Below are 26889 nucleotides of genomic sequence, written 5' to 3' on the forward strand. Positions count from 1 at the left end.
ATTCTTCTGGACGGCTTCCACCAGCGGATTGGCCTTTTCAGGCTTAATGGCTCCATCCAGCGGATGAGTTTTCTTGTTGGCCCCTGGCGATTAAGGAGCCAACGATGGCGACGAAGGATCGCCAATGTTTCGCCCCGACATTTGGCGACTCAGCTAGGCTTTAATTGCCGCCTTGTGGATGGCGATCTGCAACGTTTCGGCCGGCGTGAACAAGACGGCCGAAGGATCCCAAATCAAAACTCGTCTGTCGCTCCTCCAACGGCATCGACGATGCGGATGGTTGACGCATGACGACAGGTGACGGTGGATCAGGTGAGAGCGGAGTCTGCGGTGCGGATGACAAATCGATGGAGCCGATCCGGTCGGCCGACGAGCTGCGGCTGCTGCTGTTCCAGTTGAATTTCCTCAGCGAACTCGACTTAATATCCGGCGTGTTGAACGGAGATGATCCAGCGGCGCCGACGCTGTCACTCCGCATAAATAAAACGGATAGGCCGACGGGTCCGACGTTTTCAATTTGAATGAGGCCGGCGGCGATCCGCATCATCCAACAGCGTAGAGCCATCATGCAGTTTGTTTGATTCATTGACGGAGACGATCCAAATGCCGATTGATTCATTGAAGGATTGGGTATGTATGACGGTTGAGGAGTCCAATAAACTCCTGTAAATGAAAACATTTTTTTGTTTTTAACGGGAACGTCCAAATATTTAAATGTTTTCCACTACCTTGAGAAGCAAACATATTTTGCATGGGTGGAACAGCAGTAGAAGTGGTTGCACCGCCCTGGTTATACAGGGTAATAATGAATTCTTGTCCAATATGCGTTTCTCCGTTGTACTGGGTGTTTTCTGGTTGAAAAAACTGTCTTCGTCGGCATTTTTCGAGGCTCCTCCCATTACATTGTTAGTACTACCATTATTAGTGGCAGCTGGTTAATAATCCACCAAATAAATCATTCCCTGTTGAGCTGTTGATTGCCGTATCTGTAAAAAATTAACTTTACGTTACTGTGGTCAATCGTATTATGCATAGTAGAAGTAAAATCTACCTAATCCTAATAGGTCTTGAGCGGCCGAGCTAGTTTTGGTAGGTGCAGGTAGGGATGGCACTTCGATCGGAGCCGGTAGATTAACTTCTTTTACCGCTGATGAGGAAGTTGAACTGATTGTCGACGTCGATTCAGCAGTCCGAGGAGTGCGTGACGACGGTTGGCTAGGAGGAAACTCGAGGGTGGTGGCAGGACTTTCATTGGTCTTGCGTTTGGCTTCCTTTTTTCCTTTCATTTCCATTTCAATCTCGGCATCCCATGACACCTTCACTGTCGGTGGACAAACCCATTCTCTAAAAAAAATATGGATGTTCCAATGAAAACTAGAATAAAATCAACAGTTAATCAATTGCATTACTTGGCTATGTGTTTTTTAGCTTCATATTTTGCTCTTATGAAACCCTCCAGGGTTGAATCTGTCTGTGGCATTCGAAAAGTATCAGGAAGGTTGGCTTCATACACTGCCCTTGCTCGGCTTTTTTCCATTTGCTGCAGGGACTGTAATGTAGTTTGAGAAATAAATGACTCATCGATGAGGAAATGCCTAAAAAGATCAAACTTGTGTTACTATAGTGTCAAATTGAGATACAATTTAATGCTTACACTAATGATACAAAATTTAAAAAATGTTAATACTTACAACTACTTGTTCTGGGGTCCACGAGTCTAAATTGACTGATTTAACTATGAGTTTAAACAAACGAAACCTTTAGCTTTGAAACTTTGGCATTTTACAAGTTTTAATTATCACACCTCTAGATATGTGCACCCCCAAGTTCCGATGAATTCCTGCACAACGGATACATAAGAAAATTCCAAGATTCCATGAATCCCATCTTGGTCCTACATATAAATACAACTTTTAGCAACAAACAAAACACTTAAATTGTTATTTAAAAAGAAACCTTTGGCATCACAGTCGACGAAATATTTGTTGTCTCCATCACGTAACATTTAACATAGTCACATTCAACGTAGAACCGCGGAAGTGAAGTGTAGGCAGAGCACGTTAACTTGGAGCCGGGGCAGAGCACAGGCACAGGCAACCTTTTTTAACTGAATCATAGAAGCAGACGCCATTCGTCATTCCATTTTTGACAAACAAATTCCGCATAATTCTTAACTTCTGCAATGTTTACTTACTTCACCAACCGCTAGATGGTTTCCACAAAAAAAATCGCATTCGGATTTTTTTTGAGGATACTGTACAAGAATAGAGGGTGATAATCACTCGTACAATATGACAACCCACCTGGTATGAGGGAAAACATTAAATTAGAAAGAGGTGTAGGTTATGACAAGAAGGGAAAGTTACCAATGACTTGAAGTAAAGAGCATGAATCACGAGGCCTGACAGTTACAATGCCTCACAATCAAATCATGTCACGAAGGACTTCAACTGAATAAATAAATGATGTTTTAGATTCAGGCACACATAACGAACAAGGAATTATTGTACCTGATACAAATGACGGAAATATCACTAAATTATCGTAACTGACCACAAGAATGGGAACAAGCAAGTCTGTCAGAGAACAGAAACTACACGCTGCTCATGCAAATCACGCTTCAGCAGACGATAAAATGGCGAGGGAACTGACAGCGAGAAGAAGAAGAAGGGAGGAGAGATAAAGAGAGGCGCAAATTATAGTTAGACGTTGCCAGATTGTAATAATACAGATTTCGCCGATTCATTCTCCCCCGAGTCCGGTTGGACGGACGAGCTGGATTCTAGTAGGCAAAGTTCAGTTATTCCTCGGCGAAAGATTCCGGTTGGAAGTTGAATATCGACAGCTCGAACACATCCATCTGTGCCTGGGAATACCTTGGCGACGTGTCCAATACTCCACTCTCCACGCCGGAAGTTCTTGTTGATCTCCAATACGACGTCGCCCACTTCCAGATTTGGACGCTTGATCTTCCACTTCTTTCTTGCAGCTAACGACTGCAAATACGTAGTTTTCCACGTGCTCCAAAACAAATTTAGCACCCGCTGCAGGTAGCGATAGTGCTCTCGAGGCGAAGCATCGTCGAAGGATCCAGCAGGTGGATATGACGTCGGCGGCCGATTTAGGAAATCGTTCGGAGTGAGCGGACGAAAATCCTCCGGATCCGAGCTAGCGTAGGTCAACGGCCGGGGGTTTTGAAGTCCAGCTACTTCATACAGCAATGTGCGGAACAAGTCTTCTGTTGGGTAACGAAATTTGTCCCCTTCTTGCTCTAAGGCGTTGCACAGGGCTCGTTTGGTGGATCGGACCAGCGATTCGTGCGTGCCACCAAAATGTGGGGTCTGGGCTGGCTGGAAGGTCCATTTGATGTTGACTTCTTTTAGGAATTTTGGAATAGCTTCATCTGCATACATTTTCTCCACTGCTTCTCGTAACACTCGCTCAGCACCGACAAAGTTGGTTCCATTGTCGGAATGTATGACTTCCTGCTTTCGATACAAAGAAATGAACTTTCTCAATGCTAGAAGAAAATCTGACGTCGAAAGAGATGGGACGAGCTCCAGAAAAACTGCTCGGGTGACCATACACGTAAATAGCACGCCCCATCGTTTGGCCGTGCGATTCCGAATGAGACCGACTTCAAATGGGCCGAACAAATCGACGGCGGTCCGTGTAAAGGGAAGAGAACCGGAGTCCAATCGCGAATCGGGGAGATCTCCCATCAACTGCTCGCCAGGTTGCGCTCGGTTTCTTCGACAAATAACGCAATTCCGTCGGATCCGTTTTATTGCTTCTCGCCCGCTCGTTATCCAAAAATGCTGGCGAATATAAGATAGTAGGAAGTCCGTACCAACATGCTTAAGATGTTCATGAAAGGCGATGATGATTTTCTCGGTGAATGGATGACTCCCGGGAAGCAGAGGTGGATGTAACTGGTCGTATGGTAGTTTTGCGCGTCCAGCCCGTCCTCCAAGCCGTAGCACGCCATCTGGACCGAGCACAGGAGCCAAGGCCAACAGACTCGAAGTAGAATGGAGCGGTTTGCCCTTCTTGAGACGATGCAACTCCTTTTCGTACACCTTCGACTGACACGCCTTGACCAGCTCCTGATATTTCTCGTCCAGCTTGGATAGGGCTGGAATGTCGCCGGGTCCTATTTGAATCTCCTTCCAATGACCAGTATCCTTCTTTACGGCGGCAGAATATGAACGGCTCGAGCGCATTTCTTCAGTTACGGCCATCCATGGGAGATCCACTGGCCAGCTATCTTCCGATTGCATTAAGAATTCCGGTCCGTCCAACCACATGGACGGAATTGGCTGTTCATCAATCGATGAGCGGGTGGCGAGATCGGCTGGGTTTAATACTCCTGGAATAAAACGCCACTCTTCTGGCTCCGTGATGGTCTGAATTTCTCCGACGCGATTGCTCACGAAGACTTGGTAGTAAGCTGCGGTCGCCCGGATCCAATTCCGGACCGTACTGCTATCCGTCCAGAGAAAACGCCGTTGAATCATTGGCTTGAGGATGGAATGAACCGTTCGGAGAAGACGAGCAGCTAGTAACGCAGCATTCAATTCCAGCTTGGGAACTGAAATAGTTTTCTTCGGGGCGATCTTATTCGCTGCCTTGACTTGACGTACCAGTATCCTGCCATCTGAGTAGACAACGCGAAGGTAGATAACGGCAGCATAGGCTTCTTCCGAAGCGTCTCCAAAGGCGTGAATATCAACCGTGGAGATCTGGGCTCGATCGGGAAACAGACATCGTGGCATTTTCCTCGTGTTGAGCTGCTCTAAAGAGAGAAACCATTTTCTCCACCAAATTTCGTCGTCACCAGTAATTAAATCCGTCCATCCGAGCCCTTTGAGACCCAAAATTCTCAAACGGATCTTAGCCTTGACGATAAAGGGCGATGCTGTACCCAACGGATCGAAGACGCTGGCCACTTTGCTGACCAAATCAACTCTTGAAAAGGAAGAATCGAGCATTTTGTCCACCTTGAATCCCAGCAGATCAGCCTTTGGATCCCAGACGATTCCGAGCACCTTTTCTGTGTTCTCACCCGTGAGCGGATGAGCAGAGATTGAATCAGGTTCCGGCTCCGTTCTTGACACTGCTCGCAGGAAGTCAATGGAATTTGAAAACCAGCTTTGGAGGTTAAGGTCCGAGTTGGCCAATGCATCCTTGACGGTAACGGCTTCTTCAACTGCTTCCTTTACTGATGGAGCGGAACCCAAATAGTCGTCGACGTACATTCTTTCCTTGACGGCTTGAATCACACTTTCTGGCACTCCGGCGTCTTCTAAAATGCGACGGACGGTGTAGATAGCTACAAACGGTGAACAGTTGACTCCGAATGGGAGTCGATCCATTCGACAAACAATTAGCTCGGCAGCGTCCTTCTCCTGCCATAAAAAGCAGAAGTAGTTACGATCTTCACTAGAAAGACGAAAACGGCTGAACATGGCCTCAATATCTGAGGCCCAGGCAATCTCTCCTTCACGGAAACGGATGATGACCGCAGCCAATGATGGCTGCAAGCCGGGACCACTGATGATGGCGTCGTTCAGACATTTTCCTTTGAAGGCGGCGGCGGCGTCGTAAACTACTCGTAGTTTCGTCCCTTTATATACTCCATGATGTGCTAGAAAGTATAGAGCGCTGGCCGGATCTGGAACACGGGATGCATAACCTTGATCTAGGTATTTCTGAATGGCCGCTCGATAGTCCCTCTCGAACTCCGGTTGACGTCTGAAACGGTTCAGCAAGCTCCGGAATCTATTCTCCGCCATCGGACGATTGCTGTCCAAGTTGGGCTCTCCTTCACGCCAGATGATTGGTACCTCGTAACCAACCTCCAATCGTTTCGTCTTCTCCTGGACGATCTCGAGAGCTCGTTTATTCTCAGGTGAGACACACCCAATCTGATGTTCGGTTCCATAGTCTTCAGTATCACAAAACCGACGCATTTCCGTGGCGAGATTGGCTAACGAGGCGCTTCCGGATATCTTGCAGCTCCGAACGGATGTAACGTTTACTCGACCTTCAATAACGCCTCGAACGATCCACCCGAACGCCGTCTTGGAGGCAATAGGTTCTTTCTCCAATCCGACTCTTGATTCAATGACCGCTACTAGATGGGCATGATCTAATCCAACTAAAATGTCAACTCCTCCTCCTGTCTCTCCGAGCGGGAGACTCGCCAGGTGAGGCCATTGGACCTTTTCTTTATTCCAGTCTGTCACCGGTGTTGGACTAGCCACCTTCTTCATAGTGGATCCTTCCAGAGACAGGATATCTCCATCAGCAGCTTGAACTCGAAACTGGATCCTACTCGAACGATGACGAGTGATTACTCCACCGGCTCCGTCCACGGTTAGAAACTGAGGTGGCCCACGAAGCTTCAGCACCTTGGCGAATGCACTACGCATTAAAGTCGTGTCGCTTCCTTCGTCGATAAAAATGTTGGCTAAAACCCAACTGCCATCTTCAGCCATTACTGGTAGTCGCAGCATACCCATGGCTACGCGTTGGGGGCACCAGTCCTCGCTGTCGTAGGTCTTGCTTTCTCTTCACTCTCCTTTTCCGACGGCGAACCTTCCTTGGTGGAACTATGCAGCAACTGATGATGATAAAAACCGCAACCGGCATGCTTGCATATCTTCCGTCTGTCGCACTCACGAACTGAATGCTTGGTTGAAAAGCAGTAGAAGCAAAGACGTCGACGCATGCAAAATGTAAGACGTTCCCCGACGGAAAGCGATTTAAAATCTTCACAATCAACCAATCGATGCTCCTTCTCACATTTGAAACAGAACGGTTTACCGTTAAAACGACTAGACTCCTTTTTCTGCCCGTCAAATGACTTGGTCGAACTTTGATTTGTCCGGGCTTGACGTTTCTGATTGGATAGCTTGCTCGAGTTTGGATTGACCTGGTCTGCTGCTATGCTGAACGCGTTTTGATACGCGGAGGCGCGAGAACACAGCCACATACCGAAATCATTCAGGCTCCGATCTTCAATCCGTCCTCGTCTCCCTTCATTCCAGGCCAATCGATTGTGCAACTGAAGCTTCAGGCAAATTTTCTCGATCAGATCCGTTGTGCCGGTCTCCCCGATCCTGCTGAGGTCAAATAGATGAGTGCGGATCCTCTCCGCAAATCGCTTGAATGATCCCGGGTCCTGCTTTGGTTCGAGTTTCCCGATGGCTTGATGATGGGCTGCTCTCATGACGTCACGTCTTCCGCAAGTCTGCTTCAGACGCACAAGAGCTTCAATGTACGCTGGTTCACCACCTCCTAGACCGTAGACTAAATCCAAACAGTCCCCGCGTAAGTATCTCTTCAAAAGCGCCAACTTCTCACCAGCTGACTTAGGAGTGTCATGTACTAGTGCTCTGAATAGATCAATCCAAGAGAACCATTCGAGTGCCTTTCCTTCGAAAGACTCTAGCTCGGCCGACACTGATGAACGCGTGCTATGAGTGGCAACGACGGGTGGAAGCAGGCCCGCACTGTATAGGTCGATCCAGGTGTCAGGATTCTCTTGATTGTTGTTGATGTTCAGTCGGCGTTGCTGCTCCGATCCATCTTCGGCTGGAGTAATAGGGTGTTGACTAACTGACGTAAACCGGTCCTCTTCGGGCAGCTGATTCCTTCTTGGATTCTCTATTCCCAGAGACCTGAGAGCATTTTGAGCCTCATCCGCTTCCTCCCAAGCCCTATCCATTCGTTCACGAGCTTGTTCTGCTCTCATCAATGCGTTGGCAACCTCTTCCTGACGAGCACGTTCTCTTCCCTGTGCTTCCACTGGGTCGATTACAGGCGCTGGGATTACAGGCGCTGGGATTACAGGCGCTGGGATTACAGGCGCTGGGTTCGGGATGATGTTTTGTCCGATGACCGACTCGGCGTCTCCATCTCGACTGTTCAAATAGACTTGCGCAGCAATGGCCAGATCACTCGAACGCGTGATATAGCCTAAATGATTAGAATCTTGTCTTTCGGCCTCCGCGTCGTTGTCTTCGATCGATAATATCTCGGAATGCAACCGTGTACTCTCCAGCAGCAACTCTTCAACGTGGCGTAGACATCCGCGCAAGGCTCTTCTTGAACCCCTTACACTGATCAAAGACTCGATCTGTCTGTTGGTCATCGTGATCTGGCGACGCAACGTCGATCTTCTTGACTTTAAGGCTGCTAGTCTTAAGATGGCCTCGTCGATAGCTTCTTCCTCCAGGACTTGCGAGCCACCATCCATGTTGGGGCCGAAATAAGGTGCACCGACGTGCTACGAGATGATAAGAAGCGAGCTGGGATAACGGCCGTAAGACTCAACAGGCTGAACCAGTGAACATAAAGATGAAATAAATCTTGTATGGAGCTGTAGAGAATTCAACTCCGGTTCGAAGGACCAAATGTTCTCACTATACGAGAACCTGAAATGAATGGCTGCATCAGCTGTTGTAAGCAGCTGACTGGAACGACTAGAAAGTCAGTAATGGACTTGTGTATATTTTGGTTCCTAATAATTAAATAGTTTAGTAAAGCGAAAGGGAAATAAATTATGAGGCGTAATAATACCTGGGAATAACAGGATACTCATGTACAAGAATAGAGGGTGATAATCACTCGTACAATATGACAACCCACCTGGTATGAGGGAAAACATTAAATTAGAAAGAGGTGTAGGTTATGACAAGAAGGGAAAGTTACCAATGACTTGAAGTAAAGAGCATGAATCACGAGGCCTGACAGTTACAATGCCTCACAATCAAATCATGTCACGAAGGACTTCAACTGAATAAATAAATGATGTTTTAGATTCAGGCACACATAACGAACAAGGAATTATTGTACCTGATACAAATGACGGAAATATCACTAAATTATCGTAACTGACCACAAGAATGGGAACAAGCAAGTCTGTCAGAGAACAGAAACTACACGCTGCTCATGCAAATCACGCTTCAGCAGACGATAAAATGGCGAGGGAACTGACAGCGAGAAGAACAAGAAGGGAGGAGAGATAAATAGAGGCGCAAATTATAGTTAGAAGTTGCCAGATTGTTATAATACAGATGACACACATGAAGTGATTATAGACAACAATAATAAAATCAGAATGGATCTTCTAGGGCTCATCCGGGAATCGAACCCGGGACCTCTCGCACCCTAAGCGAGAATCATACGACTAGACCAATGAGCCGTGTTCAAAGAGTGTCAAAATGTGTTTCGAGCGTCTATGTCCAAAGTGAATTGCTTGTCTTTTGAGTTATGCGATTGGGTTCACTTTGTAGCTGTGACAAAAAAGATTGGCCGTCACCCGGACTATTCTTGTTTGATTTACATTTCGAATGTGCCGAAATAGCTCAGTTGGGAGAGCGTTAGACTGAAGATCTAAATGTCCCTGGTTCCATCCTGGGTTTCGGCAGGAATCTTCGTTCAAAATCCCATATGGTCTAGTTACTAGGATACCTGGCTTTCACCCAGGAGGCTCGGGTTCGATTCCCGGTATGGGATCGGAGAGATACGTTTTATTCATGAATTCTATTATTTCAATTCTTTTCGTTTATTTGCGGATATTTCCGGTGTTACAGTAACAAGTTGGAAATCAGCAAAGATAATCCCAATTTGATGTTGGTCCGTGTGGGGTGCGGAAGTTCCTCTGGAGTTGGTCCCGGTAGGGTGGAAGGCAACAGACGGCGTGGCAGTTTTCGTACCTGCCATCTAGTAGTATTTGGGAGAGTCAAAATCAGTATTTCGAAAAAGATTGCATTATTGGAAAAGATCAAAGCGTCGGTATCGATGATTTCCCGTAATGTCCCAGGCAAAAACGGTCACATCTGATCATTATGAGGCGTAAAGAGTCTGCAATTGTGCAATGCTAGGCAAAACATGTGGTACTGGAGATGCAGGGTATCGATCCCCGTACTTCTCGCATGCTAAGCGAGCGCTCTACCATCTGAGCTACATCCCCATGAAATGCAACACTTGAAGTGATTATAGACAACAATAATAAAATCAGAATGGATCTTCTAGGCCTCATCCGGGAATCGAACCCGGGACCTCTCGCACCCTAAGCGAGAATCATACGACTAGACCAATGAGCCGTGTTCAAAGAGTGTCAAAATGTGTTTCGAGCGTCTATGTCCAAAATGAATTGCTTGTCTTTTGAGTTATGCGATTGGGTTCACTTTGTAGCTGTGACGAAAAAGATTGGCTGTCTACCGGACTATTCTTGTTTGATTTACATTTTGAATGTGCCGAAATAGCTCAGTTGGGAGAGCGTTAGACTGAAGATCTAAAGGTCCCTGGTTCGATCACGGGTTTCGGCAGGAATCTTCGTTCAAAATCCCATATGGTCTAGTGGCTAGGATACCTGGCTTTCACCCAGGAGGCTCGGGTTCGATTCCCGGTATGGGAACGGAGAGATACGTTTTATTCAGGAATTCTATTGTTTCAATTCTTTTCGTTTATTTGCGGATATTTCCGGTGTTACAGTAACAAGTTGGAAATCAGCAAAGATAATCCCAATTTGATGTTGGTCCGTGTGGGGTGCGGAAGTTCCTCTGGAGTTGGTCCCGGTAGGGTGGAAGGCAACAGACGGCGTGGCAGTTTTCGTACCTGCCATCTAGTAGTATTTGGGAGAGTCAAAATCAGTATTTCGAAAAAGATTGCATTATTGGAAAGGATCAAAGCGTCGGTATCGATGATTTCCCGTAATGTCCCAGGCAAAAACGGTCACATCTGATCATTATGAGGCGTAAAGAGTCTGCAATTGTGCAATGCTAGGCAAAACATGTGGTACTGGAGATGCAGGGTATCGATCCCCGTACTTCTCGCATGCTAAGCGAGCGCTCTACCATCTGAGCTACATCCCCATGAAATGCAACACTTGAAGTGATTATAGACAACAATAATAAAATCAGAATGGATCTTCTAGGCCTCATCCGGGAATCGAACCCGGGACCTCTCGCACCCTAAGCGAGAATCATACGACTAGACCAATGAGCCGTGTTCAAAGAGTGTCAAAATGTGTTTCGAGCGTCTATGTCCAAAATGAATTGCTTGTCTTTTGAGTTATGCGATTGGGTTCACTTTGTAGCTGTGACGAAAAAGATTGGCTGTCTACCGGACTATTCTTGTTTGATTTACATTTTGAATGTGCCGAAATAGCTCAGTTGGGAGAGCGTTAGACTGAAGATCTAAAGGTCCCTGGTTCGATCACGGGTTTCGGCAGGAATCTTCGTTCAAAATCCCATATGGTCTAGTGGCTAGGATACCTGGTTTTCACCCAGGAGGCTCGGGTTCGATTCACGGTATGGGAACGGAGAGATACGTTTTATTCAGGAACTCTATTGTTTCAATTCTTTTCGTTTATTTGCGGATATTTCCGGTGTTACAGTAACAAGTTGGAAATCAGCAAAGATAATCCCAATTTGATGTTGGTCCGTGTGGGGTGCGGAAGTTCCTCTGGAGTTGGTCCCGGTAGGGTGGAAGGCAACAGACGGCGTGGCAGTTTTCGTACCTGCCATCTAGTAGTATTTGGGAGAGTCAAAATCAGTATTTCGAAAAAGATTGCATTATTGGAAAAGATCAAAGCGTCGGTATCGATGATTTCCCGTAATGTCCCAGGCAAAAACGGTCACATCTGATCATTATGAGGCGTAAAGAGTCTGCAATTGTGCAATGCTAGGCAAAACATGTGGTACTGGAGATGCAGGGTATCGATCCCCGTACTTCTCGCATGCTAAGCGAGCGCTCTACCATCTGAGCTACATCCCCATGAAATGCAACACTTGAAGTGATTATAGACAACAATAATAAAATCAGAATGGATCTTCTAGGCCTCATCCGGGATTCGAACCCGGGACCTCTCGCACCCTAAGCGAGAATCATACGACTAGACCAATGAGCCGTGTTCAAAGAGTGTCAAAATGTGTTTCGAGCGTCTATGTCCAAAATGAATTGCTTGTCTTTTGAGTTATGCGATTGGGTTCACTTTGTAGCTGTGACGAAAAAGATTGGCTGTCTACCGGACTATTCTTGTTTGATTTACATTTTGAATGTGCCGAAATAGCTCAGTTGGGAGAGCGTTAGACTGAAGATCTAAAGGTCCCTGGTTCCATCCTGGGTTTCGGCAGGAATCTTCGTTCAAAATCCCATATGGTCTAGTTACTAGGATACCTGGCTTTCACCCAGGAGGCTCGGGTTCGATTCCCGGTATGGGATCGGAGAGATACGTTTTATTCATGAATTCTATTATTTCAATTCTTTTCGTTTATTTGCGGATATTTCCGGTGTTACAGTAACAAGTTGGAAATCAGCAAAGATAATCCCAATTTGATGTTGGTCCGTGTGGGGTGCGGAAGTTCCTCTGGAGTTGGTCCCGGTAGGGTGGAAGGCAACAGACGGCGTGGCAGTTTTCGTACCTGCCATCTAGTAGTATTTGGGAGAGTCAAAATCAGTATTTCGAAAAAGATTGCATTATTGGAAAAGATCAAAGCGTCGGTATCGATGATTTCCCGTAATGTCCCAGGCAAAAACGGTCACATCTGATCATTATGAGGCGTAAAGAGTCTGCAATTGTGCAATGCTAGGCAAAACATGTGGTACTGGAGATGCAGGGTATCGATCCCCGTACTTCTCGCATGCTAAGCGAGCGCTCTACCATCTGAGCTACATCCCCATGAAATGCAACACTTGAAGTGATTATAGACAACAATAATAAAATCAGAATGGATCTTCTAGGGCTCATCCGGGAATCGAACCCGGGACCTCTCGCACCCTAAGCGAGAATCATACGACTAGACCACTGAGCCGTGTTCAAAGAGTGTCAAAATGTGTTTCGAGCGTCTATGTCCAAAGTGAATTGCTTGTCTTTTGAGTTATGCGATTGGGTTCACTTTGTAGCTGGGACGAAAAAGATTGGCCGTCACCCGGACTATTCTTGTTTGATTTACATTTTGAATGTGCTGAAATAGCTCAGTTGGGAGAGCGTTAGACTGAAGATCTAAAGGTCCCTGGTTCGATCCCGGGTTTCGGCAGGAATCTTCGTTCAAAATCCCATATGGTCTAGTGGCTAGGATACCTAGCTTTCACCCAGGAGGCTCGGGTTCGATTCCCGGTATGGGAACGGAGAGATACGTTTTATTGAGGAATTCTATTGTTTCAATTCTTTTCGTTTATTTTCGGATATTTCCGGTGTTACAGTAACAAGTTGGAAATCAGCAAAGATAATCCCAATTTGATGTTGGTCCGTGTGGGGTGCGGAAGTTCCTCTGGAGTTGGTCCCGGTAGGGTGGAAGGCAACAGACGGCGTGGCAGTTTTCGTACCTGCCATCTAGTAGTATTTGGGAGAGTCAAAATCAGTATTTCGAAAAAGATTGCATTATTGGAAAAGATCAAAGCGTCGGTATCGATGATTTCCCGTAATGTCCCAGGCAAAAACGGTCACATCTGATCATTATGAGGCGTAAAGAGTCTGCAATTGTGCAATGCTAGGCAAAACATGTGGTACTGGATATGCAGGGTATCGATCCCCGTACTTCTCGCATGCTAAGCGAGCGCTCTACCATCTGAGCTACATCCCCATGAAATGCAACACTTGAAGTGATTATAGACAACAATAATAAAATCAGAATGGATCTTCTAGGGCTCATCCGGGAATCGAACCCAGGACCTCTCGCACCCTAAGCGAGAATCATACGACTAGACCAATGAGCCGTGTTCAAAGAGTGTCAAAATGTGTTTCGAGCGTCTATGTCCAAAGTGAATTGCTTGTCTTTTGAGTTATGCGATTGGGTTCACTGTGTAGCTGGGACGAAAAAGATTGGCCGTCACCCGGACTATTCTTGTTTGATTTACATTTTGAATGTGCCGAAATAGCTCAGTTGTGAGAGCGTTAGACTGAAGATCTAAAGGTCCCTGGTTCGATCCCGGGTTTCGGCAGGAATCTTCGTTCAAAATCCCATATGGTCTAGTGGCTAGGATACCTGGCTTTCACCCAGGAGGCTCGGGTTCGATTCCCGGTATGGGAACGGAGAGATACGTTTTATTCAGGAATTCTATTGTTTCAATTCTTTTCGTTTATTTGCGGATATTTCATGTGTTACAGTAACAAGTTGGAAATCAGCAAAGATAATCCCAATTTGATGTTGGTCCGTGTGGGGTGCGGAAGTTCCTCTGGAGTTGGTCCCGGTAGGGTGGAAGGCAACAGACGGCGTGGCAGTTTTCGTACCTGCCATCTAGTAGTATTTGGGAGAGTCAAAATCAGTATTTCGAAAAAGATTGCATTATTGGAAAAGATCAAAGCGTCGGTATCGATGATTTCCCGTAATGTCCCAGGCAAAAACGGTCACATCTGATCATTATGAGGCGTAAAGAGTCTGCAATTGTGCAATGCTAGGCAAAACATGTGGTACTGGAGATGCAGGGTATCGATCCCCGTACTTCTCGCATGCTAAGCGAGCGCTCTACCATCTGAGCTACACCCCCATGAAATGCAACACTTGAAGTGATTATAGACAACAATAATAAAATCAGAATGGATCTTCTAGGGCTCATCCGGGAATCGAACCCAGGACCTCTCGCACCCTAAGCGAGAATCATACGACTAGACCAATGAGCCGTGTTCAAAGAGTGTCAAAATGTGTTTGGATTGTCTATGTCCAAAGTGAATTGCTTGTCTTTTGAGTTATGCGATTGGGTTCACTTTGTAGCTGTGACGAAAAAGATTGGCCGTCACCCGGACTATTCTTGTTTGATTTACATTTTGAATGTGCCGAAATAGCTCAGTTGGGAGAGCGTTAGACTGAAGATCTAAAGGTCCCTGGTTCGATCCCGGGTTTCGGCAGGAATCTTCGTTCAAAATCCCATATGGTCTAGTGGCTAGGATACCTGGCTTTCACCCAGGAGGCTCGGGTTCGATTCCCGGTATGGGAACGGAGAGATACGTTTTATTCAGGAATTCTATTGTTTCAATTCTTTTCGTTTATTTGCGGATATTTCCGGTGTTACAGTAACAAGTTGGAAATCAGCAAAGATAATCCCAATTTGATGTTGATCCGTGTGGGGTGCGGAAGTTCCTCTGGAGTTGGTCCCGGTAGGGTGGAAGGCAACAGACGGCGTGGCAGTTTTCGTACCTGCCATCTAGTAGTATTTGGGAGAGTCAAAATCAGTATTTCGAAAAAGATTGCATTATTGGAAAAGATCAAAGCGTCGGTATCGATGATTTCCCGTAATGTCCCAGGCAAAAACGCTCACATCTGATCATTATGAGGCGTAAAGAGTCTGCAATTGTGCAATGCTAGGCAAAACATGTGGTACTGGAGATGCAGGGTATCGATCCCCGTACTTCTCGCATGCTAAGCGAGCGCTCTACCATCTGAGCTACATCCCCATGAAATGCAACACTTGAAGTGATTATAGATAACAATAATAAAATCAGAATGGATCTTCTAGGGCTCATCCGGGAATCGAACCCGGGACCTCTCGCACCCTAAGCGAGAATCATACGACTAGACCAATAAGCCGTGTTCAAAGAGTGTCAAAATGTGTTTCGAGCGTCTATGTCCAAAGTGAATTGCTTGTCTTTTGAGTTATGCGATTGGGTTCACTTTGTAGCTGTGACGAAAAAGATTGGCCGTCACCCGGACTATTCTTGTTTGATTTACATTTTGAATGTGCCGAAATAGCTCAGTTGGGAGAGCGTTAGACTGAAGATCTAAAGGTCCCTGGTACGATCCCGGGTTTCGGCAGGAATCTTCGTTCAAAATCCCATATGGTCTAGTGGCTAGGATACCTGGCTTTCACCCAGGAGGCTCGGGTTCGATTCCCGGTATGGGAACGGAGAGATACGTTTTATTCAGGAATTCTATTGTTTCAATTCTTTTCGTTTATTTGCGGATATTTCCGGTGTTACAGTAACAAGTTGGAAATCAGCAAAGATAATCCCAATTTGATGTTGGTCCGTGTGGGGTGCGGAAGTTCCTCTGGAGTTGGTCCCGGTAGGGTGGAAGGCAACAGACGGCGTGGCAGTTTTCGTACCTGCCATCTAGTAGTATTTGGGAGAGTCAAAATCAGTATTTCGAAAAAGATTGCATTATTGGAAAAGATCAAAGCGTCGGTATCGATGATTTCCCGTAATGTCCCAGGCAAAAACGCTCACATCTGATCATTATGAGACGTAAAGAGTCTGCAATTGTGCAATGCTAGGCAAAACATGTGGTACTGGAGATGCAGGGTATCGATCACCGTACTTCTCGCATGCTAAGCGAGCGCTCTACCATCTGAGCTACATCCCCATGAAATGCAACACTTGAAGTGATTATAGACAACAATAATAAAATCAGAATGGATCTTCTAGGGCTCATCCGGGAATCGAACCCGGGACCTCTCGCACCCTAAGCGAGAATCATACGACTAGACCAATGGGCCGTGTTCAAAGAGTGTCAAAATGTGTTTCGAGCGTCTATGTCCAAAGTGAATTGCTTGTCTTTTGAGTTATGCGATTGGGTTCACTTTGTAGCTGTGACGAAAAAGATTGGCCGTCACCCGGACTATTCTTGTTTGATTTACATTTTGAATGTGCCGAAATAGCTCAGTTGGGAGAGCGTTAGACTGAAGATCTAAAGGTCCCTGGTTCGATCCCGGGTTTCGGCAGGAGTCTTCGTTCAAAATCCCATATGGTCTAGTGGCTAGGATACCTGGCTTTCACCCAGGAGGCTCGGGTTCGATTCCCGGTATGGGAACGGAGAGATACGTTTTATTCAGGAATTCTATTGTTTCAATTCTTTTCGTTTATTTGCGGATATTTCCGGTGTTACAGTAACAAGTTGGAAATCAGCAAAGATAATCCCAATTTGATGTTGGTCCGTGTGGGGTGCGGAAGTTCCTCTGGAGTTGGTCCCGGTAGGGTGGAAGGCAACAGACGGCGTGGCAGTTTTCGTACCTGCCATCTAGTAGTATTTGGGAGAGTCAAAATCAGTATTTCGAAAAAGATTGCATTATTGGAAAAGATCAAAGCGTCGGTATCGATGATTTCCCGTAATGTCCCAGGCAAAAACGGTCACATCTGATCATTATGAGGCGTAAAGAGTCTGCAATTGTGCAATGCTAGGCAAAACATGTGGTACTGGAGATGCAGGGTATCGATCCCCGTACTTCTCGCATGTTAAGCGAGCGCTCTACCATCTGAGCTACATCCCCATGAAATGCAACACTTGAAGTGATTATAGACAACAATAACAAAATAAGAATGGATCTTCTAGGGCTCATCCGGGAATCGAACCCGGGACCTCTCGCACCCTAAGCGAGAATCATACGACTAGACCAATGAGCCGTGTGCAAAGAGTGTCAAAATGTGTTTCGAGCGTCTATGTCCAAAGTGAATTGCTTGTCTTTTGAGTTATGCGATTGGGTTCACTTTGTAGCTGTGACGAAAAAGATTGGCCGTCACCCGGACTATTCTTGTTTGATTTACATTTTGAATGTTCCGAAATAGCTCAGTTGGGAAAGCGTTAGACTGAAGATCTAAAGGTCCCTGGTTCGATCACGGGTTTCGGCAGGAATCTTCGTTCAAAATCCCATATGGTCTAGTGGCTAGGATACCTGGCTTTCACCCAGGAGGCTCGGGTTCGATTCCCGGTATGGGAACGGAGAGATACGTTTTCTTCAGGAATTCTATTGTTTCAATTCTTTTCGTTTATTTGCGGATATTTCCGGTGTTACAGTAACAAGTTGGAAATCAGCAAAGATAATCCCAATTTGATGTTGGTCCGTGTGGGGTGCGGAAGTTCCTCTGGAGTTGGTCCCGGTAGGGTGGAAGGCAACAGACGGCGTGGCAGTTTTCGTACCTGCCATCTAGTAGTATTTGGGAGAGTCAAAATCAGTATTTCGAAAAAGATTGCATTATTGGAAAAGATCAAAGCGTCGGTATCGATGATTTCCCGTAATGTCCCAGGCAAAAACGGTCACATCTGATCATTATGAGGCGTAAAGAGTCTGCAATTGTGCAATGCTAGGCAAAACATGTGGTACTGGAGATGCAGGGTATCGATCCCCGTACTTCTCGCATGCTAAGCGAGCGCTCTACCATCTGAGCTACATCCCCATGAAATGCAACACTTGAAGTGATTATAGACAACAATAATAAAATCAGAATGGATCTTCTAGGGCTCATCCGGGAATCGAACCCGGGACCTCTCGCACCCTAAGCGAGAATCATACGACTAGACCAATGAGCCGTGTTCAAAGAGTGTCAAAATGTGTTTCGAGCGTCTATGTCCAAAGTGAATTGCTTGTCTTTTGAGTTATGCGATTGGGTTCACTTTGTAGCTGTGACGAAAAAGATTGGCCGTCACCCGGACTATTCTTGTTTGATTTACATTTTGAATGTGCCGAAATAGCTCAGTTGGGAGAGCGTTAGACTGAAGATCTAAAGGTCCCTGGTTCGATCCCGGGTATCGGCAGGAATCTTCGTTTAAAATCCCATATGGTCTAGTGGCTAGGATACCTGGCTTTCACCCAGGAGGCTCGGGTTCGATTCCCGGTATGGGAACGGAGAGATACGTTTTATTCAGGAATTCTATTGTTTCAATTCTTTTCGTTTATTTGCGGATATTTCCGGTGTTACAGTAACAAGTTGGAAATCAGCAAAGATAATCCCAATTTGATGTTGGTCCGTGTGGGGTGCGGAAGTTCCTCTGGAGTTGGTCCCGGTAGGGTGGAAGGCAACAGACGGCGTGGCAGTTTTCGTACCTGCCATCTAGTAGTATTTGGGAGAGTCAAAATCAGTATTTCGAAAAAGATTGCATTATTGGAAAAGATCAAAGCGTCGGTATCGATGATTTCCCGTAATGTCCCAGGCAAAAACGGTCACATCTGATCATTATGAGGCGTAAAGAGTCTGCAATTGTGCAATGCTAGGCAAAACATGTGGTACTGGAGATTATCGATCCCCGTACTTCTCGCATGCTAAACGAGCGCTCTACCATCTGAGCTACATCCCCATGAAATGCAACACTTGAAGTGATAATAGATAACAATAATAAAATCAGAATGGATCTTCTAGGGCTCATCCGGGAATCGAACCCGGGACCTCTCGCACCCTAAGCGAGAATCAAACGACTAGACCAATGAGCCGTGTTCAAAGAGTGTCAAAATGTGTTTCGAGCGTCTATGTCCAAAGTGAATTGCTTGTCTTTTGAGTTATGCGATTGGGTTCACTTTGTAGCTGTGACGAAAAAGATTGGCCGTCACCCGAACTATTCTTGTTTGATTTACATTTTGAATGTGCCGAAATAGCTCAGTTGGGAGAGCGTTAGACTGAAGATCTAAAGGTCCCTGGTTCGATCCCGGGTTTCGGCAGGAATCTTCGTTCAAAATCCCATATGGTCTAGTGGCTAGGATACCTGGCTTTCACCCAGGAGGCTCGGGTTCGATTCCCGGTATGGGAACGGAGAGATACGTTTTATTCAGGAATTCTATTGTTTCAATTCTTTTCGTTTATTTGCGGATATTTCCGGTGTTACAGTAACAAGTTGGAAATCAGCAAAGATAATCCCAATTTGATGTTGGTCCGTGTGGGGTGCGGAAGTTCCTCTGGAGTTGGTCCCGGTAGGGTGGAAGGCAACAGACGGCGTGGCAGTTTTCGTACCTGCCATCTAGTAGTATTTGGGAGAGTCAAAATCAGTATTTCGAAAAAGATTGCATTATTGGAAAAGATCAAAGCGTCGGTATCGATGATTTCCCGTAATGTCCCAGGCAAAAACGGTCACATCTGATCATTATGAGGCGTAAAGAGTCTGCAATTGTGCAATGCTAGGCAAAATATGTGGTACTGGAGATTATTGATCCCCGTACTTCTCGCATGCTAAGCGAGCGCTCTACCATCTGAGCTACATCCCCATGAAATGCAACACTTGAAGTGATTATAGACAACAATAATAAAATCAGAATGGATCTTCTAGGGCTCATCCGGGAATCGAACCCGGGACCTCTCGCACCCTAAGCGAGAATCAAACGACTAGACCAATGAGCCGTGTTCAAAGAGTGTCAAAATGTGTTTCGAGCGTCTATGTCCAAAGTGAATTGCTTGTCTTTTGAGTTATGCGATTGGGTTCACTTTGTAGCTGTGACGAAAAAGATTGGCCGTCACCCGGACTATTCTTGTTTGATTTACATTTTGAATGTGCCGAAATAGCTCAGTTGGGAGAGCGTTAGACTGAAGATCTAAAGGTCCCTGGTTCGATCCCGGGTTTCGGCAGGAATCTTCGTTCAAAATCCCATATGGTCTAGTGGCTAGGATACCTGGCTTTCACCCAGGAGGCTCGGGTTCGATTCCCGGTATGGGAACGGAGAGATACGTTTTATTCAGGAATTCTATTGTTTCAATTCTTTTCGTTTATTTGCGGATATTTCCGGTGTTACAGTAACAAGTTGGAAATTAGCAAAGATAATCCCAATTTGATGTTGGTCCGTGTGGGGTGCGGAAGTTCCTCTGGAGTTGGTCCCGGTAGGGTGGAAGGCAACAGACGGCGTGGCAGTTTTCGTACCTGCCATCTAGTAGTATTTGGGAGAGTCAAAATCAGTATTTCGAAAAAGATTGCATTATTGGAAAAGATCAAAGCGTCGGTATCGATGATTTCCCGTAATGTCCCAGGCAAAAACGGTCACATCTGATCATTATGAGGCGTAAAGAGTCTGCAATTGTGCAATGCTAGGCAAAACATGTGGTACTGGAGATTATCGATCCCCGTACTTCTCGCATGCTAAACGAGCGCTCTACCATCTGAGCTACATCCCCATGAAATGCAACACTTGAAGTGATAATAGATAACAATAATAAAATCAGAATGGATCTTCTAGGGCTCATCCGGGAATCGAACCCGGGACCTCTCGCACCCTAAGCGAGAATCAAACGACTAGACCAATGAGCCGTGTTCAAAGAGTGTCAAAATGTGTTTCGAGCGTCTATGTCCAAAGTGAATTGCTTGTCTTTTGAGTTATGCGATTGGGTTCACTTTGTAGCTGTGACGAAAAAGATTGGCCGTCACCCGAACTATTCTTGTTTGATTTACATTTTGAATGTGCCGAAATAGCTCAGTTGGGAGAGCGTTAAACTGAAGATCTAAAGGTCCCTGGTTCGATCCCGGGTTTCGGCAGGAATCTTCGTTCAAAATCCCATATGGTCTAGTGGCTAGGATACCTGGCTTTCACCCAGGAGGCTCGGGTTCGATTCCCGGTATAGGAACGGAGAGATACGTTTTATTCAGGAATTCTATTGTTTCAATTCTTTTCGTTTATTTGCGGATATTTCCGGTGTTACAGTAACAAGTTGGAAATCAGCAAAGATAATCCCAATTTGATGTTGGTCCGTGTGGGGTGCGGAAGTTCCTCTGGAGTTGGTCCCGGTAGGGTGGAAGGCAACAGACGGCGTGGCAGTTTTCGTACCTGCCATCTAGTAGTATTTGGGAGAGTCAAAATCAGTATTTCGAAAAAGATTACATTATTGGAAAAGATCAAAGCGTCGGTATCGATGATTTCCCGTAATGTCCCAGGCAAAAACGGTCACATCTGATCATTATGAGGCGTAAAGAGTCTGCAATTGTGCAATGCTAGGCAAAATATGTGGTACTGGAGATTATTGATCCCCGTACTTCTCGCATGCTAAGCGAGCGCTCTACCATCTGAGCTACATCCCCATGAAATGCAACAGTTGAAGTGATTATAGACAACAATAATAAAATCAGAATGGATCTTCTAGGGCTCATCCGGGAATCGAACCCGGGACCTCTCGCACCCTAAGCGAGAATCATACGACTAGACCAATGAGCCGTGTTCAAAGAGTGTCAAAATGTGTTTCAAGCGTCTATGTCTAAAGTGAATTGCTTGTCTTTTGAGTTATGCGATTGGGTTCACTTTGTAGCTGTGACGAAAAAGATTGGCCGTCACCCGGACTATTCTTGTTTGATTTACATTTTGAATGTGCCGAAATAGCTCAGTTGGGAGAGCGTTAGACTGAAGATCTAAAGGTCCCTGGTTCGATCCCGGGTTTCGGCAGGAATCTTCGTTCAAAATCCCATATGGTCTAGTGGCTAGGATACCTGGCTTTCACCCAGGAGGCTCGGGTTCGATTCCCGGTATGGGAACGGAGAGATACGTTTTATTCAGGAATTCTATTGTTTCAATTCTTTTCGTTTATTTGCGGATATTTCCGGTGTTACAGTAACAAGTTGGAAATCAGCAAAGATAATCCCAATTTGATGTTGGTCCGTGTGGGGTGCGGAAGTTCCTCTGGAGTTGGTCCCGGTAGGGTGGAAGGCAACAGACGGCGTGGCAGTTTTCGTACCTGCCATCTAGTAGTATTTGGGAGAGTCAAAATCAGTATTTCGAAAAATATTGCATTATTGGAAAAGATCAAAGCGTCGGTATCGATGATTTCCCGTAATGTCCCAGGCAAAAACGGTCACATCTGATCATTATGAGGCGTAAAGAGTCTGCAATTGTGCAATGCTAGGCAAAACATGTGGTACTGGAGATTATCGATCCCCGTACTTCTCGCATGCTAAACGAGCGCTCTACCATCTGAGCTACATCCCCATGAAATGCAACACTTGAAGTGATAATAGATAACAATAATAAAATCAGAATGGATCTTCTAGGGCTCATCCGGGAATCGAACCCGGGACCTCTCGCACCCTAAGCGAGAATCAAACGACTAGACCAATGAGCCGTGTTCAAAGAGTGTCAAAATGTGTTTCGAGCGTCTATGTCCAAAGTGAATTGCTTGTCTTTTGAGTTATGCGATTGGGTTCACTTTGTAGCTGTGACGAAAAAGATTGGCCGTCACCCGAACTATTCTTGTTTGATTTACATTTTGAATGTGCCGAAATAGCTCAGTTGGGAGAGCGTTAGACTGAAGATCTAAAGGTCCCTGGTTCGATCCCGGGTTTCGGCAGGAATCTTCGTTCAAAATCCCATATGGTCTAGTGGCTAGGATACCTGGCTTTCACCCAGGAGGCTCGGGTTCGATTCCCGGTATGGGAACGGAGAGATACGTTTTATTCAGGAATTCTATTGTTTCAATTCTTTTCGTTTATTTGCGGATATTTCCGGTGTTACAGTAACAAGTTGGAAATCAGCAAAGATAATCCCAATTTGATGTTGGTCCGTGTGGGGTGCGGAAGTTCCTCTGGAGTTGGTCCCGGTAGGGTGGAAGGCAACAGACGGCGTGGCAGTTTTCGTACCTGCCATCTAGTAGTATTTGGGAGAGTCAAAATCAGTATTTCGAAAAAGATTACATTATTGGAAAAGATCAAAGCGTCGGTATCGATGATTTCCCGTAATGTCCCAGGCAAAAACGGTCACATCTGATCATTATGAGGCGTAAAGAGTCTGCAATTGTGCAATGCTAGGCAAAATATGTGGTACTGGAGATTATTGATCCCCGTACTTCTCGCATGCTAAGCGAGCGCTCTACCATCTGAGCTACATCCCCATGAAATGCAACACTTGAAGTGATTATAGACAACAATAATAAAATCAGAATGGATCTTCTAGGGCTCATCCGGGAATCGAACCCGGGACCTCTCGCACCCTAAGCGAGAATCATACGACTAGACCAATGAGCCGTGTTCAAAGAGTGTCAAAATGTGTTTCAAGCGTCTATGTCTAAAGTGAATTGCTTGTCTTTTGAGTTATGCGATTGGGTTCACTTTGTAGCTGTGACGAAAAAGATTGGCCGTCACCCGGACTATTCTTGTTTGATTTACATTTTGAATGTGCCGAAATAGCTCAGTTGGGAGAGCGTTAGACTGAAGATCTAAAGGTCCCTGGTTCGATCCCGGGTTTCGGCAGGAATCTTCGTTCAAAATCCCATATGGTCTAGTGGCTAGGATACCTGGCTTTCACCCAGGAGGCTCGGGTTCGATTCCCGGTATGGGAACGGAGAGATACGTTTTATTCAGGAATTCTATTGTTTCAATTCTTTTCGTTTATTTGCGGATATTTCCGGTGTTACAGTAACAAGTTGGAAATCAGCAAAGATAATCCCAATTTGATGTTGGTCCGTGTGGGGTGCGGAAGTTCCTCTGGAGTTGGTCCCGGTAGGGTGGAAGGCAACAGACGGCGTGGCAGTTTTCGTACCTGCCATCTAGTAGTATTTGGGAGAGTCAAAATCAGTATTTCGAAAAATATTGCATTATTGGAAAAGATCAAAGCGTCGGTATCGATGATTTCCCGTAATGTCCCAGGCAAAAACGGTCACATCTGATCATTATGAGGCGTAAAGAGTCTGCAATTGTGCAATGCTAGGCAAAACATGTGGTACTGGAGATGCAGGGTATCGATCCCCGTACTTCTCGCATGCTAAGCGAGCGCTCTACCATCTGAGCTACATCCCCATGAAATGCAACACTTGAAGTGATTATAGACAACAATAATAAAATCAGAATGGATCTTCTAGGGCTCATCCGGGTATCGAACCCGGGACCTCTCGCACCCTAAGCGAGAATCATACGACTAGACCAATGAGCCGTGTTCAAAGAGTGTCAAAATGTGTTTCGAGCGTCTATGTCTAAAGTGAATTGCTTGTCTTTTGAGTTATGCGATTGGGTTCACTTTGTAGCTGTGACGAAAAAGCTTGGCCGTCTACCGGACTATTCTTGTTTGATTTACATTTTGAATGTGCCGAAATAGCTCAGTTGGGAGAGCGTTAGACTGAAGATCTAAAGGTCCCTGGTTCGATCCCGGGTTTCGGCAGGAATCTTCGTTCAAAATCCCATATGGTCTAGTGGCTAGGATACCTGGCTTTCACCCAGGAGGCTCGGGTTCGATTCCCGGTATGGGAACGGAGAGATACGTTTTATTCAGGAATTCTATTGTTTCAATTCTTTTCGTTTATTTGCGGATATTTCCGGTGTTACAGTAACAAGTTGGAAATCAGCAAAGATAATCCCAATTTGATGTTGGTCCGTGTGGGGTGCGGAAGTTCCTCTGGAGTTGGTCCCGGTAGGGTGGAAGGCAACAGACGGCGTGGCAGTTTTCGTACCTGCCATCTAGTAGTATTTGGGAGAGTCAAAATCAGTATTTCGAAAAAGATTGCATTATTGGAAAAGATCAAAGCGTCGGTATCGATGATTTCCCGTAATGTCCCAGGCAAAAACGGTCACATCTGATCATTATGAGGCGTAAAGAGTCTGCAATTGTGCAATGCTAGGCAAAACATGTGGTACTGGAGATGCAGGGTATCGATCCCCGTACTTCTCGCATGCTAGGCGAGCGCTCTACCATCTGAGCTACATCCCCATGAAATGCAACACTTGAAGTGATTATAGACAACAATAATAAAATCAGAATGGATCTTCTAGGGCTCATCCGGGAATCGAACCCGGGACCTCTCGCACCCTAAGCGAGAATCATACGACTAGACCAATGAGCCGTGTTCAAAGAGTGTCAAAATGTGTTTCGAGCGTCTATGTCTAAAGTGAATTGCTTGTCTTTTGAGTTATGCGATTGGGTTCACTTTGTAGCTGTGACGAAAAAGATTGGCCGTCACCCGGACTATTCTTGTTTGATTTACATTTTGAATGTGCCGAAATAGCTCAGTTGGGAGAGCGTTAGACTGAAGATCTAAAGGTCCCTGGTTCGATCCCGGGTTTCGGCAGGAATCTTCGTTTCAAATCCCATATGGTCTAGTGGCTAGGATACCTGGCTTTCACCCAAGAGGCTCGGTGGACGTGTTTTCGCGAGCTCCCCCCGACCGCATGGTGAATCTGCCTGCATCAGTGTTTTATAGGGACTTTTCAAGTGCATCGTGCCTAGAGAGTATTTATTAAATTACTAGGAAGTGTTTTTTGTTCGTTTTGGGTTTTATTGGGCTTATTAGTCCGTGACTTTATTGCCCCCCCCTCCTCCCGGCTTGAGGCTCTGCTTCGCCATGAGGTATGAGGACACCTTTGAAATTGGGTTTGGTAACCCGCAGCCCCGTCTGCAGTTATTAACAGTGCACCGTTTTGTGACTGGTCTCGGCCTCCAAGCATCACAAATCTTGGCGATCGCACCAGTTCTTCTAGTGGGTGATCAGGTCGTGCGAGTCACCCTGCTCAAGTCTGCAGATGTTACGGCAATTCTGGACAAACATGGCGGCCCTCATCAGCATCTCCTTGAAGGTCGCCCGATACAGGTACTCATCAAAGACCCCAACGTGGACGAAAAATTTGTGCGGATTTCCGACTATCCGCCCAACGCCAATATGGAGGTCCTCAAAGTTCGTCTGCGGGAATTTGGTACCGTGCTTGATCTACGGCAAGATCGGTACGCGGGTGCAACAGCTGGCATGATCCCCTGCCTCACAGGCCAAGTAACGGTGCGGATGACCTTGAATGCTGCCATTCCCTCTTACCTCCAAGTAGGGGACTACAAAATTTATGTGCGCTACTCAAATCAGCCCATAACATGCAGAGAATGTAATCAAACGGGCCATATGGCAACGGCCTGTCCTCAGAAGTTGACGAAAAACTCGCCAACAGTCCCTACACCTACCGGCAAAGGAGTGGCGTCTACCAAGGGAGCTGCCAAGGTCCAAGCGGCCAAAGCCCCAACGACCAAGGAAGCGCCAAAACTAACGACCACAAACTACCCCCCGCTATTGTCGTCAGAAGCTGCCCAGTGGCAAACAGTCACGAGTCGTAACAAATCACGGCCGTGCTGGGAAGCCGAGAACTCATGTTTGGTTCCAGAGACGCCCGAAAATGAGTCAACGCCGATGCCGTCGGTCAACCCATCCGTCGTGCCAGAAACTCAAGAGGCCACGCCACGTGATGCCCTGGCCATATCGGTAGACACATCCAGTGAAGGTGTCACCAGCCAAATCTCCCATAT

General features: G+C 46.0%; 2 protein-coding genes and 29 non-coding genes across 31 annotated transcripts; 22 read left to right on the forward strand and 9 right to left on the reverse strand.

Moving 5' to 3' along the window:
• Positions 1-827: 827 nt before the first annotated feature.
• LOC124351020 (stromal membrane-associated protein 1-like) lies at positions 828-2106 on the reverse strand. Its single transcript, XM_046801771.1, has 6 exons — positions 1957-2106; positions 1805-1894; positions 1692-1735; positions 1410-1549; positions 1052-1344; positions 828-986 (listed from the first exon to the last, which is right to left on the reverse strand). Exons 1-6 carry the CDS (start codon positions 2003-2005, stop codon positions 922-924), a joined length of 681 nt encoding a protein of 226 aa, XP_046657727.1. The 5' UTR covers positions 2006-2106; the 3' UTR covers positions 828-921.
• Positions 2107-2702: 596 nt separating this feature from the next.
• LOC124348709 lies at positions 2703-6524 on the reverse strand. Its single transcript, XM_046798984.1, has one exon. The coding sequence runs from the start codon at positions 6522-6524 to the stop codon at positions 2703-2705; it is 3822 nt and encodes a 1273-aa protein (XP_046654940.1).
• A 2615-nt stretch (positions 6525-9139) lies between these two features.
• On the reverse strand, positions 9140-9211 carry Trnap-agg. Its single transcript has one exon. It is a non-coding gene; the product is annotated as a tRNA-Pro (tRNA).
• Positions 9212-10357: 1146 nt separating this feature from the next.
• Positions 10358-10429, forward strand: Trnae-uuc. The gene has a single exon. It is a non-coding gene; the product is annotated as a tRNA-Glu (tRNA).
• A 3544-nt stretch (positions 10430-13973) lies between these two features.
• Positions 13974-14045, forward strand: Trnae-uuc. The gene has a single exon. It is a non-coding gene; the product is annotated as a tRNA-Glu (tRNA).
• A 742-nt stretch (positions 14046-14787) lies between these two features.
• Positions 14788-14860, forward strand: Trnaf-gaa. Its single transcript has one exon. It is a non-coding gene; the product is annotated as a tRNA-Phe (tRNA).
• Positions 14861-14877: 17 nt separating this feature from the next.
• Trnae-uuc lies at positions 14878-14949 on the forward strand. Its single transcript has one exon. It is a non-coding gene; the product is annotated as a tRNA-Glu (tRNA).
• An 832-nt stretch (positions 14950-15781) lies between these two features.
• Positions 15782-15853, forward strand: Trnae-uuc. The gene has a single exon. It is a non-coding gene; the product is annotated as a tRNA-Glu (tRNA).
• A 742-nt stretch (positions 15854-16595) lies between these two features.
• Trnaf-gaa lies at positions 16596-16668 on the forward strand. Its single transcript has one exon. It is a non-coding gene; the product is annotated as a tRNA-Phe (tRNA).
• Positions 16669-16685: 17 nt separating this feature from the next.
• On the forward strand, positions 16686-16757 carry Trnae-uuc. Its single transcript has one exon. It is a non-coding gene; the product is annotated as a tRNA-Glu (tRNA).
• Positions 16758-17275: 518 nt separating this feature from the next.
• Positions 17276-17347, reverse strand: Trnap-agg. The gene has a single exon. It is a non-coding gene; the product is annotated as a tRNA-Pro (tRNA).
• Positions 17348-17589: 242 nt separating this feature from the next.
• On the forward strand, positions 17590-17661 carry Trnae-uuc. Its single transcript has one exon. It is a non-coding gene; the product is annotated as a tRNA-Glu (tRNA).
• A 518-nt stretch (positions 17662-18179) lies between these two features.
• On the reverse strand, positions 18180-18251 carry Trnap-agg. The gene has a single exon. It is a non-coding gene; the product is annotated as a tRNA-Pro (tRNA).
• A 242-nt stretch (positions 18252-18493) lies between these two features.
• On the forward strand, positions 18494-18565 carry Trnae-uuc. The gene has a single exon. It is a non-coding gene; the product is annotated as a tRNA-Glu (tRNA).
• Positions 18566-19301: 736 nt separating this feature from the next.
• Trnaf-gaa lies at positions 19302-19374 on the forward strand. The gene has a single exon. It is a non-coding gene; the product is annotated as a tRNA-Phe (tRNA).
• Positions 19375-19391: 17 nt separating this feature from the next.
• On the forward strand, positions 19392-19463 carry Trnae-uuc. Its single transcript has one exon. It is a non-coding gene; the product is annotated as a tRNA-Glu (tRNA).
• Positions 19464-20199: 736 nt separating this feature from the next.
• On the forward strand, positions 20200-20272 carry Trnaf-gaa. Its single transcript has one exon. It is a non-coding gene; the product is annotated as a tRNA-Phe (tRNA).
• A 17-nt stretch (positions 20273-20289) lies between these two features.
• On the forward strand, positions 20290-20361 carry Trnae-uuc. The gene has a single exon. It is a non-coding gene; the product is annotated as a tRNA-Glu (tRNA).
• A 1410-nt stretch (positions 20362-21771) lies between these two features.
• Positions 21772-21843, reverse strand: Trnap-agg. The gene has a single exon. It is a non-coding gene; the product is annotated as a tRNA-Pro (tRNA).
• Positions 21844-21995: 152 nt separating this feature from the next.
• Trnaf-gaa lies at positions 21996-22068 on the forward strand. The gene has a single exon. It is a non-coding gene; the product is annotated as a tRNA-Phe (tRNA).
• Positions 22069-22085: 17 nt separating this feature from the next.
• Trnae-uuc lies at positions 22086-22157 on the forward strand. The gene has a single exon. It is a non-coding gene; the product is annotated as a tRNA-Glu (tRNA).
• A 736-nt stretch (positions 22158-22893) lies between these two features.
• On the forward strand, positions 22894-22966 carry Trnaf-gaa. Its single transcript has one exon. It is a non-coding gene; the product is annotated as a tRNA-Phe (tRNA).
• A 17-nt stretch (positions 22967-22983) lies between these two features.
• Trnae-uuc lies at positions 22984-23055 on the forward strand. Its single transcript has one exon. It is a non-coding gene; the product is annotated as a tRNA-Glu (tRNA).
• A 512-nt stretch (positions 23056-23567) lies between these two features.
• Trnap-agg lies at positions 23568-23639 on the reverse strand. Its single transcript has one exon. It is a non-coding gene; the product is annotated as a tRNA-Pro (tRNA).
• A 152-nt stretch (positions 23640-23791) lies between these two features.
• Trnaf-gaa lies at positions 23792-23864 on the forward strand. Its single transcript has one exon. It is a non-coding gene; the product is annotated as a tRNA-Phe (tRNA).
• Positions 23865-23881: 17 nt separating this feature from the next.
• Positions 23882-23953, forward strand: Trnae-uuc. The gene has a single exon. It is a non-coding gene; the product is annotated as a tRNA-Glu (tRNA).
• A 742-nt stretch (positions 23954-24695) lies between these two features.
• Positions 24696-24768, forward strand: Trnaf-gaa. Its single transcript has one exon. It is a non-coding gene; the product is annotated as a tRNA-Phe (tRNA).
• A 17-nt stretch (positions 24769-24785) lies between these two features.
• Trnae-uuc lies at positions 24786-24857 on the forward strand. Its single transcript has one exon. It is a non-coding gene; the product is annotated as a tRNA-Glu (tRNA).
• Positions 24858-25241: 384 nt separating this feature from the next.
• Positions 25242-25314, reverse strand: Trnaa-agc. The gene has a single exon. It is a non-coding gene; the product is annotated as a tRNA-Ala (tRNA).
• A 61-nt stretch (positions 25315-25375) lies between these two features.
• Positions 25376-25447, reverse strand: Trnap-agg. Its single transcript has one exon. It is a non-coding gene; the product is annotated as a tRNA-Pro (tRNA).
• Positions 25448-25599: 152 nt separating this feature from the next.
• Positions 25600-25672, forward strand: Trnaf-gaa. Its single transcript has one exon. It is a non-coding gene; the product is annotated as a tRNA-Phe (tRNA).
• Positions 25673-26889: the final 1217 nt, after the last annotated feature.

This window comes from Daphnia pulicaria, chromosome 7 (genome assembly GCF_021234035.1).
Source record: "Daphnia pulicaria isolate SC F1-1A chromosome 7, SC_F0-13Bv2, whole genome shotgun sequence".
Lineage (NCBI taxonomy): Eukaryota > Metazoa > Arthropoda > Branchiopoda > Diplostraca > Daphniidae > Daphnia > Daphnia pulicaria.